At 42.0% G+C, this 15051-nt stretch overlaps 1 protein-coding gene across 3 annotated transcripts in view; it reads left to right on the top strand.

Moving 5' to 3' along the window:
* NINL (ninein like) overlaps positions 1 to 15051 on the top strand; it is a 50517-nt gene that overhangs the window by 14788 nt on the left and 20678 nt on the right. For all 3 annotated transcript variants that reach the window (XR_013230563.1, XM_077335358.1, XM_077335369.1), the window contains exons 2-12: positions 1516 to 1717; positions 3645 to 3741; positions 5060 to 5235; positions 5915 to 5981; positions 7256 to 7443; positions 8372 to 8527; positions 9495 to 9659; positions 10342 to 10478; positions 11046 to 11186; positions 12409 to 12583; positions 13670 to 13780. Coding sequence is in view for 2 of the 3 variants with exons in the window: in XM_077335358.1 (XP_077191473.1) it covers positions 1538 to 1717; positions 3645 to 3741; positions 5060 to 5235; positions 5915 to 5981; positions 7256 to 7443; positions 8372 to 8527; positions 9495 to 9659; positions 10342 to 10478; positions 11046 to 11186; positions 12409 to 12583; positions 13670 to 13780 (1593 nt within the window). In the remaining variant the exon portion in view is untranslated. The remainder of the gene's footprint in view (positions 1 to 1515; positions 1718 to 3644; positions 3742 to 5059; positions 5236 to 5914; positions 5982 to 7255; positions 7444 to 8371; positions 8528 to 9494; positions 9660 to 10341; positions 10479 to 11045; positions 11187 to 12408; positions 12584 to 13669; positions 13781 to 15051) is intronic.

Here is a 15051-nt window from a genome sequence, read left to right as displayed (position 1 = left end):
TCGTGAAAAACTAACTGATATAACCCATAAGTATTGGAAAATGGGGTCCTCTTAGCTGACACCTTTTCCCTAAAACTTTGCAAGTACTTTGCTTTTTGTTCTGAGCTTGCAGACTCTTGACCCGAAGACTGCCAACATGAAGCTCAAGCAAAGAGGCAATGCACTATCCAGAAATCACTGGAGCAGAATTAATTAGATTTCAAGGCAGTACTAGGTGCATAAAAGGCAACATCTGTGACTTTGTGCCTATGCTAATGTTGAGGCAGGAGGGATCCTTGCACATAATTTTTTTTTGCTTAATCCCTCCCCTGGTTGAGTTTCCCCCCTGTTGTGTTGGTTTCTAGTCCTTGAGAAAAGGCCCCAGGATACATATGTAGGGGACAGTGGGGAAAGGATGAAGCTGCCTCCTATGCAAGGACTAGTGTGGGAGCTGAAAGGAGAAGGGAGCTTTTGATTCATATATACATATATACCCAATGGCTTATTTGCTGCAGTCAAGCCAGCAGGGCTGTGATAGTGTCTGCAGAACAGTACTGAGCAAGAATCCAAGAGTTCCATGCAGCTTCATTCACCCTCAGAAGCCCAGAGTTCACTTCCAGGTGGGTGATTCTTAAATTGGGATTGATTTTGGGAATAATTCTTGATTACAGATGGGGCATAGATAGAGCTGAGGTCATTCATGACTGTGGTGAGATCTGAACCAATGATTTCCTGGCTCATTCTTCTTATTACTATCCTAGTAGAGCAGCTCTACATAACAGAGTTTCCATCCTTAACTTTAGGAGAGCTCTTCTATTAATACCATGTTTTAAAGGCTGCTGTTATTTTTTGGACATGTCTCAGAGAATAGATATGTATGGGAGACTCACATTAGAGTGGACAGTGTTGATAACAGGATTAAAATGGATTATGTTTGGGAGTGCTTTAGGGTATCAGATTTGAATAAAGGTTATTTTTAATAAAGCCAGCTTGGTGTAGTGGTTAAGAGCCATGGTCTCTAATCAGGCGAATGAGGTTTGATTCCCCACTCTTCTAAATGCAGCCAGCTGGGTGACCTTGGACCAGTCAGTTTTCTCAGAGCTCTCTCAGCCTCACATACCTCGCAGGGTGTCAGTTGTGCAAAGAGTAAGGGTAGGCAATCGTAAGCTACTTTGAGATTTCTTCAGGATTAAAAAGCGAGGTACAAAAAGAATAGTTCTTCTCTTAATGCAAATACTTTATAAAACCTACAGTTGGCAAGAACCATTCCCCTTTCCATCTCTGACACCAAAGGGAATATGTCTGAGATGCTTGCTCTGGCTACAGAGCCATTGGAAACAAGTGTGCTTTTTGTTTTAAAACTGCAGTTTTAATGCATATATAAATTTTATTGACAGTGTAGCTGTGCCCCCCGCCTCGCAGTAGGCTTCAGGTCGCACTCATGCCGGTCAGCTGCTGAATTGTCTGTCAGCCTTAGCTGGAAGATGTTTCCCCTGTCAGCCTTAGCTGGAAGATGTTTCCCTCCCCTTATCTTAGGTTGAGTTCTGTATAATATGGGATGGAAGAAGAAGAGAACAAATATGAGTCCCAACTCAAGGATGTATATGACAGCTGCGATACCACAGGCACTGGATATTTGGATAAAGAGGAGCTGACAGAGCTGTGCCATAAATTGCACCTGGAGAGACATTTGCCGTTGCTCTTGGAAACACTCTTGGGAGATAACCACTTGGCTAGAGTAAGTAGCTCCAGTATTTCTGCAAATGAACACTATGGGAAATATTTCTGTAAATCATAAAACTGCTCCACTCTTTCCATTGATGAAATAGTCCATGCCTCCTTGTCCTCCCTATGTGGTTCTGTGGCTTTCTGAACTCCTTTGGCTTTGTCAAACATGCAGATAGGCTTCCCAAAGCATACACTAGCTCTGTTGCTTTTCTCTTACCTTGCAGTGCTTACTCCTTGCTGTTCCCGAGTTGTCCTGACTTCTCTTGACTTCTCTTTCCCATTTTCTGTTATCTGAACTTTACCTGTCCTTTAAATCTTATTATCTGAACATTAAAAGCAGTTTGTCGGAAAAAAACCCTTGAATGAATTTTTTCCTTTCCCAGATAGAATTCAGGAAAAGAGTTTTGAAACCTCTCCTAATAAGTTCACAATTGTGGACATGGGAATGAAAAATCCATTCTTAATTTTTGATGCAGCCAAGTGCTACCACTTGCAGAGCGCCCAAATATAACTTCTCTCTGGGCCCAGTATAAACTTGTAACATAGGCTGCTGTATACAGACGGTGTTGTCCTAGACATACAGTTTCATGAGTCAGGAAATTTAAAAAGCTGTTCGGTTTCTGAAAAAATATCATAGTAATGGGCTTGTAAGTGGGCCCCAGTAAAGTCTGTTTGCTTTTTCTTTATCCCCAGCTCTCTCCCTGATGTTTTGGCCTTGCTTGCAAAGCAGTGTTCCAGGGCATCCTTCTAGTTGTAGCAGAAATATGAATCATCTTCTTTTTTTCTTTTCCAAATTTGCATATGCAGTCTGCTAAAAGCTGGAAGCAAGTCCTGTTGAGTGTTAGCAAAAGCTACACATTTAAAGCATATAAATTGTTCCTGTTAATATGTAATCCCCAAATCACTGTAAGCAAAAATTAATTTTAATCTGCCTAATATTTCTGGCATGTCTGGAGGTCTTCACTTTTTTAAAAAAGCAGTTATTCTGGCAAAGTAAAAATGATCAAAACGGTTGGGATACTGTCAGACTGTGAAATTTTGCCTTCAGAGGTCTGCTATTTTGACTTACTGCGATCTATACTGCTTGATTGGAAGCAAGAATTACAAATTGAAAAAGTATTTAAAAGAAATTTGAATGTTAGTAGAATATGCTACAATTTAAAACTGATTTAAAAAATGTGACTTGCCTTTGTATTCTAGCTTGTTACAGTAAGTCCTCGTGTATCTTCTCCCCTCATTTTAAGAGAAAAGAAAATGCCATTGTATGGAGATCCTATTAATGAAATGAATATTTGGCGAGAAGAAATGGACTCTCCATTACATTTAGAATAATTATGCTGGGGCTCTATAATATATGGAGAAGAATTGCTTCAGTTATTGGCGGCTAAAGTTGCTGCTGTGTTCCACATCCTTCTTAAAGGGGGAAAGAGCAAAGAGGCTTCTCTGATCTATCCTCAAAAGATTTTATTGAAACCGAATATCTGAGTCTATGCACACATGTACATGCCGTAATCCTGAAAAGGCAATGAGTTTTGGATAGGTTCTCATCAAGTGAATGAAATTAGCTCTTATGAGACCTCATTACGTATTAACAAAGACTGAGGATGAGTCTCTGTTATCCATTTGCCAGGGCAGCCTGACTTGGATCAGGCAGCACATATCATTTTAGTCAAATTTGATGGGTTTTGCTACACCCCAGCTGTTTTCCTTTCTCATTTCTCTTGCTTTCCATTTTTCACTCACAAAAAGTATAAATGTTTCTTTCATGTTTCTTACACAATTTCTAAGAGATGAACAGAAAGGAGGGATTTGGCATCATTCTGTTCACTGTCTGGCCATTTTAGTTTTTCCTGCAGGAAGGGAGATGATAGCTGAGCTTTCATCCCTCTCTGGAACAGACTTGTCATGGTACTTTTCACTGCCTGTCGTCCTCCCAGGTTAACTTTGCAGAATTTAAGGAGGGCTTTTTGACCATATTGTCTTCAAGCATTGATCTCGATGTTTCTGATGATGAAAGCAGCTATTTGGAACCAGGTGAGGTTTTTCTTTTTAAGTGAGGTGCTACAAGTTTTTTTGTTGGGTTGCCTGGTAAGACATTTAATTGACATGTGGATTAACCACTAAGATGGAAATGTTATAGAACGGGGCTGCAGCTCAATTGGTGATGCTGTGTGAAACATCAATATGTACCTTTCCTTCCCTGTTACGAATATCACTGCTGTTCCTTCAAGTGACCCCTGACAACCTAGTTCCCATGTGCAAAGAAATTCTAAAAGCTGGACAGTCTTTTCAGTACTATCTCTGCCTTGTATAACTATGTGTGCAGTTTATGTTAACAGCATGAAATAATCTGATAAGAATTAATGGCATGCCTATCCAAATGGGATAAATGTCAACATACACACTTTTTGACTTGGGATACAATGAACTTGAGTGTTAGACTAGGATATATAGGAGGAGACATCTTCCTGGAGTTACTTGGAAGAGGTACAGGATAAAAATGTAATAGGTAGAATGGGGGCTCCTTTGTTGGGCCTTCTACTTGGAAAAAACATGGAAGGTGCAGCGTAGGAAGTGACCTAATGTCACTGCCAGCATTAAGTCTTGTGTATCTTGTGATAGTAGTAGAGAAAGACAGGAAGAATTGTACCAAGTACATATATGCTATTTTCTGTGCTGTGTAGACTAAACAGAGATCCTGCCTTTAGTAGAAGTGAGTGGGTAATACTAAATGGCTCTTGGCTATGGTCTCCTGGGAGGGTCTTGCACAAGAAACTGTAGCCCTTCAATTAAATAAGAGTAATTCAAAATAAACAAACAAATAAATAAATAAATAAATAAATAAAAATAAAGAGCCTATTGTGGCGTAGAGTGGTAAGGCAGCAGTCATGCAGTCTGAAAGCTCTGCCCATGAGGCTGGGAGTTCGATCCCAGCAGCCGGCTCAAGGTTGACTCAGCCTTCCATCCTTCCGAGGTTGGTAAAATGAGTACCCAGCTTGCTGGGGGGTAAACGGTAATGACTGGGGAAGGCACTGGCGAACTACCCTGTATTGAGTCTGCCATGAAAACGCTAGAGGGCATCACCCCAAGGGTCAGGCATGACCCAGTGCTTGCACAGGGGATACCTTTACCTTCTTAATGCAAAAATACCGTGCAGGTTCTGAAGTTCTCATTGGTTGTTCTTTGATATATAAATAAGCAATGTAAGTGGCTCTAGATTTCTTTATCATCTGTGAGATGACTTGTAAGCTGTTTAAAAAACAAAAGCAGCATTCATCCGTAGTGGGAAGAGAGAAACAACTTGACTCATTCAATCCCTGTATCAATTGTAGAATCTTTTTTGGACTCTTAGTTGTTCCAGAAGAAGTGAAGCCCAAGTATATCAATGGAGCCAAGTGCTATGGCCGCCGGACAAGACCGGAATTCCAGGGCACCAGGTTGGACTCTTCCAAGTATTTCCAAGAACAGCAAGCAAAAGCAAATATTAAAAGCCAGTTGAGACGCTCGGCATCCTTGGAGAGTGTGGAGGTAAGTTTGACTCACCCACCCAAACCAGCTGGATACATTTTATGGAACCTCTGTGGTTTTTACCAAGTATCATTTTTAATAAGAAGAAAATGACAAAAGAAAACAAAAAAGCTCTTGAGCTGTATGAATGCCAGGGGAGAAACTTAATTTTAGAAGATTCAGTGGCTTGGCAGGGCAGCTTGTTTAAATATCTGCGGCCCTCCTAACCGTTCCAATCTTGACTGTTTAAGCATCAAATTAACAGAAGCGCTGTGAGCATTTAGTAGCCTATTTTCTGCGTGTCAAATTCAGCTGCCTATTCCTGCTTCTAAGCGAGGAGCATAAGGTGCTAATGAATCCAGTGACATCGTTTTAAGAACCTTGACAAACAGCATAATGACTGGCAAAATTTATTTATTGAATTATATTTCTATACCACCCTTCCATGAGGCTCCTATGAGCCTCATAAAGGTAGACCAATTACTTCTCAAAGCCAACTTGTCTGAAACATTAATTGGAGGTAAAATATTATTTCTAGGCAGGTGGTGGGGAGAAATGCTGGGAAATTGGCAACTTTCATTAATGACATTTGTACCTTCACCTTTGCTTTGGTCCAAATGTCCTTTTTTGCCATTTCCTCTGCCATTTTGCCATTTCTACTTTGTGCCTTTGATTAAAAAGTCAGTTCTTCACTTTGCAGAGCCTGAAATCAGATGAAGATGCTGAAAGCACCAAGGAACCACTGCATGAGCTGCTGGAGAGTCAAGGTAAGAAAAATGCAAATATATTTTAGAATAAATATTTGCACAGGACTCTTATTTTAAAAACCATCCTGCACAAAAAACAAGTGAAGAACTGCCTGGGTTGCGGAAGCTCAGTAGGCTTCCTCCGGATGCAGGTGCCTCAGGCCTTTCTCTGCCCACATCCTGGAAAAGTTGCCATCAATCACAGTAGCCAATATTGAGCAAGACGGACATGCGCTCTAACTATGGATATAAGGCAACTTTGTATTTCCATCATGTAGTCACATGATAAGCATGGAAGATGAACTTTAGCATATCAATACTTCACTCGTTCTTTAGTTTATAAAACCTTTCCTTAAATTGGGTATGGATCTGGGCTTAAATGACAGCCTGGTAGCTTAGTGTTCTAGAAAGTTGCATAATGTGAAGATGGAGAGCTGAAGCCGTCTTCTGGATAAGCACCTGTCCAAGTAGATAATACTGGGCTTACACCAAGAAAGTCAGGTTTCCCATTAGATCCCCAAACTGGCTTATCTGGCTGTCAGACAGCTGCTTACTTGCTGGGCTCATTCTAGAGAGGGGCAACTCCAGTTTCTGTAAGGGGTTCCCCTCCTCCTTCCTTTTTGTTTCTTAGTAAGGCTGCCTGGAGTTGCTGAGGCTTAGCAGCCAAAACCCTGAAGCTGGGGTGAACAGACAGCAGTGGCCTCCTCCTGTAGGGTGGACTTCCTCATATTAGCAGCTCTTTCCCACACTCCTCCTCCTCCCAAAGTGAGCAGAAGACTTGATGCATCACCTGGAGAGTTGGCTGCCCCAAATCCAGCCTCTCTTCCCTATCCCTGGGTGGGAGGGGAGCTCGGCCTCTTAGAGATTCCTGCTCTGGACTTGTGGTGGCTGCTTCTGTTTTGAAACCTAGAGTGGCAAATTCATAGGAGGTGGTAAGACTTCACTTTGGTTTTTCTTATAATGCTTCCTTTTGTAATGGAGGCTCTGCAGGTGTTGTTGTAAATGATGCCTGGTTAGATGCCTGGAGAATAAAGTGTACTTGAGGTACCTGTCCAAAAAGAATTCCCAGATCAGTGGCAATGATTCCTATCACATGGGCTATACTTGGGGACAATGAATAATGGATGAATCTGTTTGAAAAGTTAGCACTTAGAAAAGGAATTAAAATTGTTTTTAGGGCTGAGTCAGACTTCTAGTGGAATGGTTGGATATTTGCAAATGTAAGCTCTTCTTGATGACTTGTGCGCTGATTCATTGAAAAATACTGCTTAACTAGGAGAAGTCTAATATTACAGACCCAGTGTGCCCCTGGGATGAGGAGGAGGATGGCCCCAAAAAGGCCTCTGGTTCTTGCTTTGACATGACTGAGAATCAGGTTCGGGACATCTGGGAAGACCTTGGAATAGGAAATGGTGGATACCTTGACAAGCAAGAACTGGCTACTGTTTGTAAGAGCATTGGACTCAAAGACCTGGAAAAAGAGGTGGGTTTAGCATGACTCCTGGAAATTTTCATCTCTCAAAATACCATGGCCCGTGAATGTGAAAATGGTAGTTTGCACAGAAGATTTACTAGGTACGCAGCACATTTCAAGTGTTCAGTTATCTGCACATAATTATCTGGTAATCTGTACAGCATCCCTGTATTGTAATGCTAGCATTATTGCTAGACCTTGCAAATAAATCCCGAGAGCCCACTCTCATTCATTGTCTTTCATTCCCCATCCTTGCCGGGGCAGTAGTGCCACAATATCCTTTGCTTAGGATGCAATTGCTGACCTTGAACCTTTATCAGTGGGAGAGGAAGCAGTGCTGTTAGGGTTAGGACAATTGTTCCCTCATTAGAAACAACAGGATCGTACTATCAGTCCATTTCCCTAACTGGCGTAGCATAGTGGCTGAGATGGAACTTTGAATCTTGCATCTGTCACAAGCTCACTAGGTGAACATAGGCAAGCCAATTTCTTTGACTCAGTCCCCTATCTTCGATATGGATAATGTTGGCTTTATCATATGCTGTTGTAGGGATTACAGTTAGCATATTTGTGAAGTGCTTTGAACACTTGAAAGAGCAATAGAAATGTCTGTTAAGTATCAGTTTACTAGGTTTGGATCAGCACAACCTGATGGGCTGACTTTGATCATGCTGATTTTGATGGGCTAGCTGCTGGTTCTACTGGACTAAAAGCATTATTTATGCCAGGGGTCAGTATTTAGAAGATGGAACATTCAGGTGATGTGTTAGTTAAGAAGCGAAAATGAACTAATAAGAGCTGTTCTGCTTCCAAGGACATCTGGTAGTTATGCCAGAGGGATGTAGAATAAACTTACCTTGAGTGCAGAGTGTTAGCTTTTGTTCCTTGAAGTGAAGTGCTTTAGTTGTGATGTTTTATTTTTAATGGTATTCTACAGGAACTGGAAGAACTGTTTAATAAATTGGATAGCGATGGAGATGGCAGAGTAAGTTTTAAGGAATTCCATCTTGGCTTGTTCAGCCACAGCCCTATTCCTTGTCCAGTGTCTTCCACACCTATCAAAGCCAAATGGCAAAGGTCACAAAGCTACCAGGTAAGTCAAAGCACTGTCCCTGATTGACACTTTCTCTCTTTTTAAAATTGAAAGCTGTCAAATGAAGCGGATACATTTGGGTTAGTTTAGCTACAACGTTTTGTGAAGACACTTTGTTGATCCAGTTTTATCCTGCTCTTTCTTCAAGGAGGTGAGGATGGTATATGCGATTCTCCTTTCATCCGTAGGATAACCCCCATGAATCTCCTGAGATAAGCTAGAAAGGTTGAATGACCAGAGGTCTCTCAAGGGGCTTTGTGACTGGGCCCAAGTAAACATGCATCTTTTCCACAAGTTGGGTGTGGATTCCCCCAACCTGATTCTTATACACGGGGGCCTTACTTATACTGGAACTGTGGTGTGCTGGAAGGGAGGGATTTTAGCCTTCCCTCATGCTAGTTTCCTTACTTGAACTTATGTGGGGTGATTATTTCCCCTGTTAAGGGTCTGCATGTTCAATATTCAGACCCAGTTTATGAAAAATGTTGTTTGTTGCTTAGCCCTATGTGTGCATTTAATCCAGAACTCCAAAATTCTGGTTCACCACACCAGCCACTACATCATGTGACTGTGGTTTTAGCTGCCAACAATATTAGTCTTGGAGACAAAGCACTTTTGTAACTTGTGCTTATCTTGAGGGGGGCCCTGTGTATTAATATGGAGTTGGATTATTAGAGAATCCTCCTGTTCTGAGCTTGATTTGGGTGGAGGGGAAGGGGATGAGTTTAAACTGTGGCAAACTTTGAAATGCTTCTGTTTGCCTCTGAATGGGTTTGTAAACCCCAACCCAGGTACAGCTGTGTCACCTCATGTAGGACATGACTAGTGTCGGAATATAGATGCTTGAAGCCGTGAACATGCTGTGTACTTTCTGCACATGAAATTCCCCCCGACCCAGTAAATATCATGTTGCTTTTTAAGACTTGCTAAATTTGCATTTGTTGCTTGTCCCATCTGACTCTTCCAGATTTCCAAAGACAGGCACAGAAGCACGACTCCCTCTTTCTTATCTGGCTTTGTGGGCGTGAATCTTTTCTCCAGCATTGACGACGGTGGCGGCTTTGCAAGTCCTCAACAGGTTGTCTCCATCTGGGCCCAAGAAGGTGTTGAAAACTGCAAAGAGATTCTAAAGGTTTCCTTTATGCTGTAATTTGCTACCTAAAGAATTGTGTTTTGGTTTCTATAACAGGAACTTTGAATGCCACAATTATAGGGGGATTTTTAAGTCAACTGTGTCTGAGATGTTTTTCATCAGACTTGCAAGAAAATGAAGTACAAGCAACTGTATTGACCGATATTCCTAGCATTTGTCTGACCAAAGTGATTTTTATAGAAAATAGATTCTTGGGACTTGCTGTGGGAGGAAGATGTTTTACTCCTTTTTCACCATCTGAATAAGCCTTCACCAACCCACCCAATAAAAAAGTGAACTGCTGCTCAGGCAAATCTGAGCAATGTTCATATTGCACATTTTAAGTAACTTAATCGATGTGGCAACTCTGCTTTTGACTTTCTTTGTCATCCTCACCCTTTAGTGTCTTAGTAAAAGTCCTTCTTTTAAATATCATTAGTTTAACTAATAGTAAAAAGTGCAGCTAAATTAACATGTGTGGCTGTATGTGTATCTGACCAACTACCTCAAAACACACATTTATTAAACTGCATAGTTTATCCTGCCTCTCTTAGATTGTGGCTGGGATTAATGCTAATTCTCTATCGCGTGCCAAATAGATGTGGCATCTGACCTTGCAGTGATAAACAGGACTGAGATGTTTGCTTAATTTTGAGCAGTTCTCTGCTTTGAATTATTGTAGAGTCTGGATTTCAACATGGAGGCGAGGGTGAACCTACTGGAACTGTCCATGGTCCTTGATGGGGAACTAAGGACTTCCAAGAGTGGTGTTCATCAAGCAGCTGTAGCCTCCTGCAGACATGAACTTCAACATCTTGGGTAAGTAGTTTTTGCTTGGGCATTTTGGGACGGGTAGGGGAACACACCTGCTGCCATGGTGGCTTCAGTTTCCTGTGGCACAACATCCAGTGCTGCAGCAAGTGTGTAACTATCACAAATCTGCTGCACTCCTTCCAGGCGGTTCAGTTCTAGCATTCCCTTTCTCACAGCGGGCAATCAGATGCCTATATGCAGAAGCATGGCACCCAAATACCTGATATTTGGGAGGGATTATGTCTCTGACTGTGCAGGTTCTTTCCTCATATTTGTCTGATGCCCTTTAAAGTTTCCTAGCTTGATGGCCATCAGTGCATCATATGAGTTAACTATGTGTGGTGTGACAGTTGTATGGAAAACCCACTCTCAATTCCTTTTGTTTTAGTAGTATGCTAGTCACTGAAAAATACTTCCGTCTACAACTAGCACCTGTATAATCTCAGAACACAATGGTCAATCCCACTCAAAGGAATTCTAAGTAGAGACACAATAAACCAGGTTTTGATTCCACATGGTGACTTGCAGGATTGAAAATGGAAATGTGGTAAATCTTCTGTGCTGTCTTTGTAGAGCTCAAGTGGAACAGATCTCCTTGGAGCGAGACAAAGCAAGAATTGATTTGGAAAAGGCAGAGAAGCGAAGCATGCAGCTTTTTAAAGAGGTGGATGATCATCACAGTGCTATGGAGTACCAGAATGAGAGTAAACTCAAGTATGTGAACCAGCCTTTCAGTAGGAAGTGGTGGCCCTTTTCTCTTGGTACATGACATGTACACATACAAGGTCAAGTGTAAATAGCAGCATTGCCATCCAATCCAGTGGAATCTGGACTGGAAACATTGCTGTAGGGGACCATTTTGAGGCCTCAGTGAGAACTTTGTGTATCCAACTCCTCTGTAAAAATCCTTTTCAAACTCTCTAATACTGGCATCATCTTTTCCTCCCTGTGTTCACTTTGCCCTGCCACGTGTGATGATGGCACATAGGTGAATGTTGTAGATGTAATCTGCTGTGAATTTGCCTGACAAATGTTCCTTTTGATGTTGTCTCTTTTGAGTGATTTCTGTTAGCTGGTTTCCTTGAAACCACTGCAGTTCGCTCAAAGAATGTTATGGCTTGGAATTCCTTCAGTAAACCTTGGTATCTTCATAGGAGTTGCTTGCTTTCTGTTTTCTTTGAGTGCCCTAGGAGTGCTTACACAAGCAATGCAAAACATATGCATCGTACTGTGAACAAAAATGTGAGGTGGGTTTTTTTTCTTATCCACCCAAATTACAGATAATGACAGATGCCTTGCATAATGCAGAAAAAACCTCCACTGAATTCTGACAAGGCTCACTATAAATGTGGTTATTTAAGGGATGGATTTGATGAGTATTCATCCTCCTGTGGTCTTGAAATACCAGGCTGGCTGCCAGGTTTTGCCGTAAGAAAACACATCAACCTGGACTTCAGTCCTCTGTGGGTGGTTTCATTCAGCCTGGAAAACAAAGGGCAGAACTTAATGTTATAGCATGCAGGCTTTGTGCACTGAAAGATTCCCATCTTGCTGGGTCCTGCCTCTGAAGGTGCCAGCCACAGTTACTGGCAAAATGTCCAGGACCAAAACTATCAGTCACGTAGCCCGGAATACCCACAACAGTCAGTTGAGCCTGGCTGTGAAAGCCTTCAACAATACATGCCATTACCTTGAAAGTTTCACTTCTCTGGAGAATATTGTTGAAGTGTTTCCTTGTAGATATTTTTATTGGCAAACACTATAGATGATATACTGAGGCCCAAACCAGGTAATTTGCCCTGATTGTGTGTGTGTGTGGGGGGGGGGGCAGTCCTGCTCTAAATTAAATTTGAGGTTCTAGGAGCTCTGATTCCAGATCTGCTCCATCTTGTCTAGCTTACAAATAGGAGCAATGATATTTGTTTATTTGATACAGAGACCTTGAACAAGATTACAGAGGAAAACTGACTGTTATGAAGTCTGAAGTAGAGATGGAGAAGGAGTTGTTTTTGGATCAAGTGAACCATCAGAGATTCAAGTTGGAAGCGGATATAAAATCTCTTCAAGGCGAAGAGTCTATCTTGAGGGGAAAGCTGACATTAGTAATAAAGGTAGGGAATTTCACTCTTTTGTCATCCAAAGGGCAGGCATTTGACCCGCAGTGAGAACACTCTGATTTTAAGCAGAGTACTGTGTTGGATTGTGGCAACAGCTGTGCCATGGGATCACCAAGAGTCAGACACGACTGAATGGCTGACAACAATGGCAACTGTGTAGAAAGGCTGAATTTTGCGAAGTGTGTAAATTTTGTGAATGTGTTCAACTTTTCCTTAGTTTAATTGATATGACTTTGCTAGCCATGAGAAGGGAAATGAAGCGACACAAGCCACTGTGCTCCTGACTGCACTGAAAATCCTGTTGAGCAATTCCTCCCACTTGCACAATGTCAACTGGCAATTTCATCACCTTTGAAGAATTCTCTTTCCAGACAAAATGGTTAGAAATCCTAAGGTAGGTTAATAGGAAGCGACATTTTATTGCCAGTAATACCCTGGCCTCACTTCTGTTAGAGCAGCAGCAGCAGCAGCATTCTCATAGTCACAAGGCTTCTGCATGGCCTTGTCCACTAGAAGAAGGGCCGGTATGCATTCTAAGCAAAGATCTTCCCAGGATTGTACTACTCCATCATGTAGGTGGGCTGGTGGACATGTAATAGGCATTGCTCACAGCATGAGTTCCCCGCCAGTGGAATAGGGAGAACAGTAGCCTTGTCTTCCACCCTCATGTGCCACTTCCTTCAGGCAGGAAATACTTTGCTCAAGAGAGTAATTTGAATCAATCACCCCCCTATGCTCTAAAGCAGGGGTAGACAACCTGTGGTCCTCCAGATGTCCATGGACTACAATTCCCATGAGCCCCTGCCAGCAAATGCCCCTGCCAGCATTTGCTGGCAGGGGCTCATGGGAATTGTAGTCCATGGACATCTGGGGGACCACAGGTTGACTACCCCTGCTCTAAAGCACTATTGTTCAGGAGGCAGTTCTTGACCACTTTGTTGATGGTATGGCTTGTGTGAATCGTCTACATTAAGCCATCTGTTTCAACTTGCTTGTTCCAAAGTAGCAAAATGAAGAACCGCATGATCATAATGTATGCATTCTCAAAGGTTTTCTAAATTTTTTTTCTCGGCGGACAAGGAAAACAGTCGCTTACAAAGTGAAGTTGCAGAAGCAGCTCAAAAGCTCTCTGAATCTGAGAAACAAGTACTGAAACTTCAGAAGGATCTTGATTTTATGTTGAAAGACAAGGTAACTTGTTTACGATTCTGATTGTGTAGTCAAGGCTTACTGGCTAGTGTGGAAAATGTGTGCAGTTTATCCTCTTGGCTATGATCCTGAATGTAATAGGCCAAGACCTTATTTAAATAAATGCTACTTGTGCATTTCCAGTAGGAACATTATAGCCTTCCTTGTTTAATAGTTTCATTATGTGTAATATATGCCTTAGACATAGTCTGTCAGTTAGTTTGTCTAGCTCAAAATTGTGTGATTGGCAGCATTCATTCATTCAAGGAATCATAGAATAATACAGTAGGAAGGGACCTCATGGGTCATCTAGTCCAACCCCCTGCACTATGCAGGATACTCACATCCCAATTGCTTATCCACTATCACCCTTGAGCCTTCACAGAATCAGCCTCTCCGTCAGATGGCTATCTAGCCTCTGTTTAAAAATTTCCAAAGATGGAGAACCCATCACCTCCCGAGGAAGCCTGTTCCACTGAGAAACCACTCTGTCAGGAACTTCTTCCTGATGTTTAGATTGAATTTATTTTGTATTAATAATTTCATCCCATTCATTCTGGTCTGTCCCTCTGGGGCAAGAGAGAACAATTCTGCTCCATCCTCCATATGGCACCCTTTTAAATACTTGAAGATGGTTATCAGATCCCCTTAGGCCCAAAGACTTAGGCCTTTCTAGAATTCTGTTCACTGAAGGTGCTGGGGAAGGCATCTGAGACTTTCTCCCTGAAGGCATATGTTATTTCTTTGAGCCCCAGCCCCCTCTCCATCTGTCTTCCAATCCCTTCAAAAATATAACCACACTTTTTTCATTTTCACTGTCTGTCCATTTAGTTCTCCTATTTTACACCCCCTCCTATGTTGTGACTCTCTTCCATTAACACATACCTTCTTGAACAGTTTCTTTTGCATTCTGGCTTCAGAATATTGTTGACTAGCTCATACTCAAATAGAGGTACAAAACATGAGCTCCATCTGGAAGAAATGAGCAGACCTGCATCTGACCCTGGTGCTTGTACCTGATCCAGTCTGCCTGGATGTCTGTTGGCTCTCCGCTCTTCTTCGGGGGTGGGGGGTTTCTGGCTTCTGGAGGCCTCCTAGGCCCTTTATCAGGCTAACTGATGACTCTCAGATACCTGTTGGAGCTTTACAGCCTTCCACATCTATAGTGTTTCTCCTGGAGTTATTTGGTTTGGTCCTTCCACTTTTGTTCTCCTAGAACCATTTAGGCCATTTTGAAGTTATGTTGTCTGTGCATGAAGCAGTCCAACCATTTC

This window comes from Paroedura picta, chromosome 1 (genome assembly GCF_049243985.1).
Source record: "Paroedura picta isolate Pp20150507F chromosome 1, Ppicta_v3.0, whole genome shotgun sequence".
In the NCBI taxonomy this organism is placed as follows: Eukaryota; Metazoa; Chordata; class Lepidosauria; order Squamata; family Gekkonidae; genus Paroedura; species Paroedura picta.
Note: the sequence above shows the minus strand (reverse complement) of the source record. Positions and strands in the feature narration are given on the sequence as shown.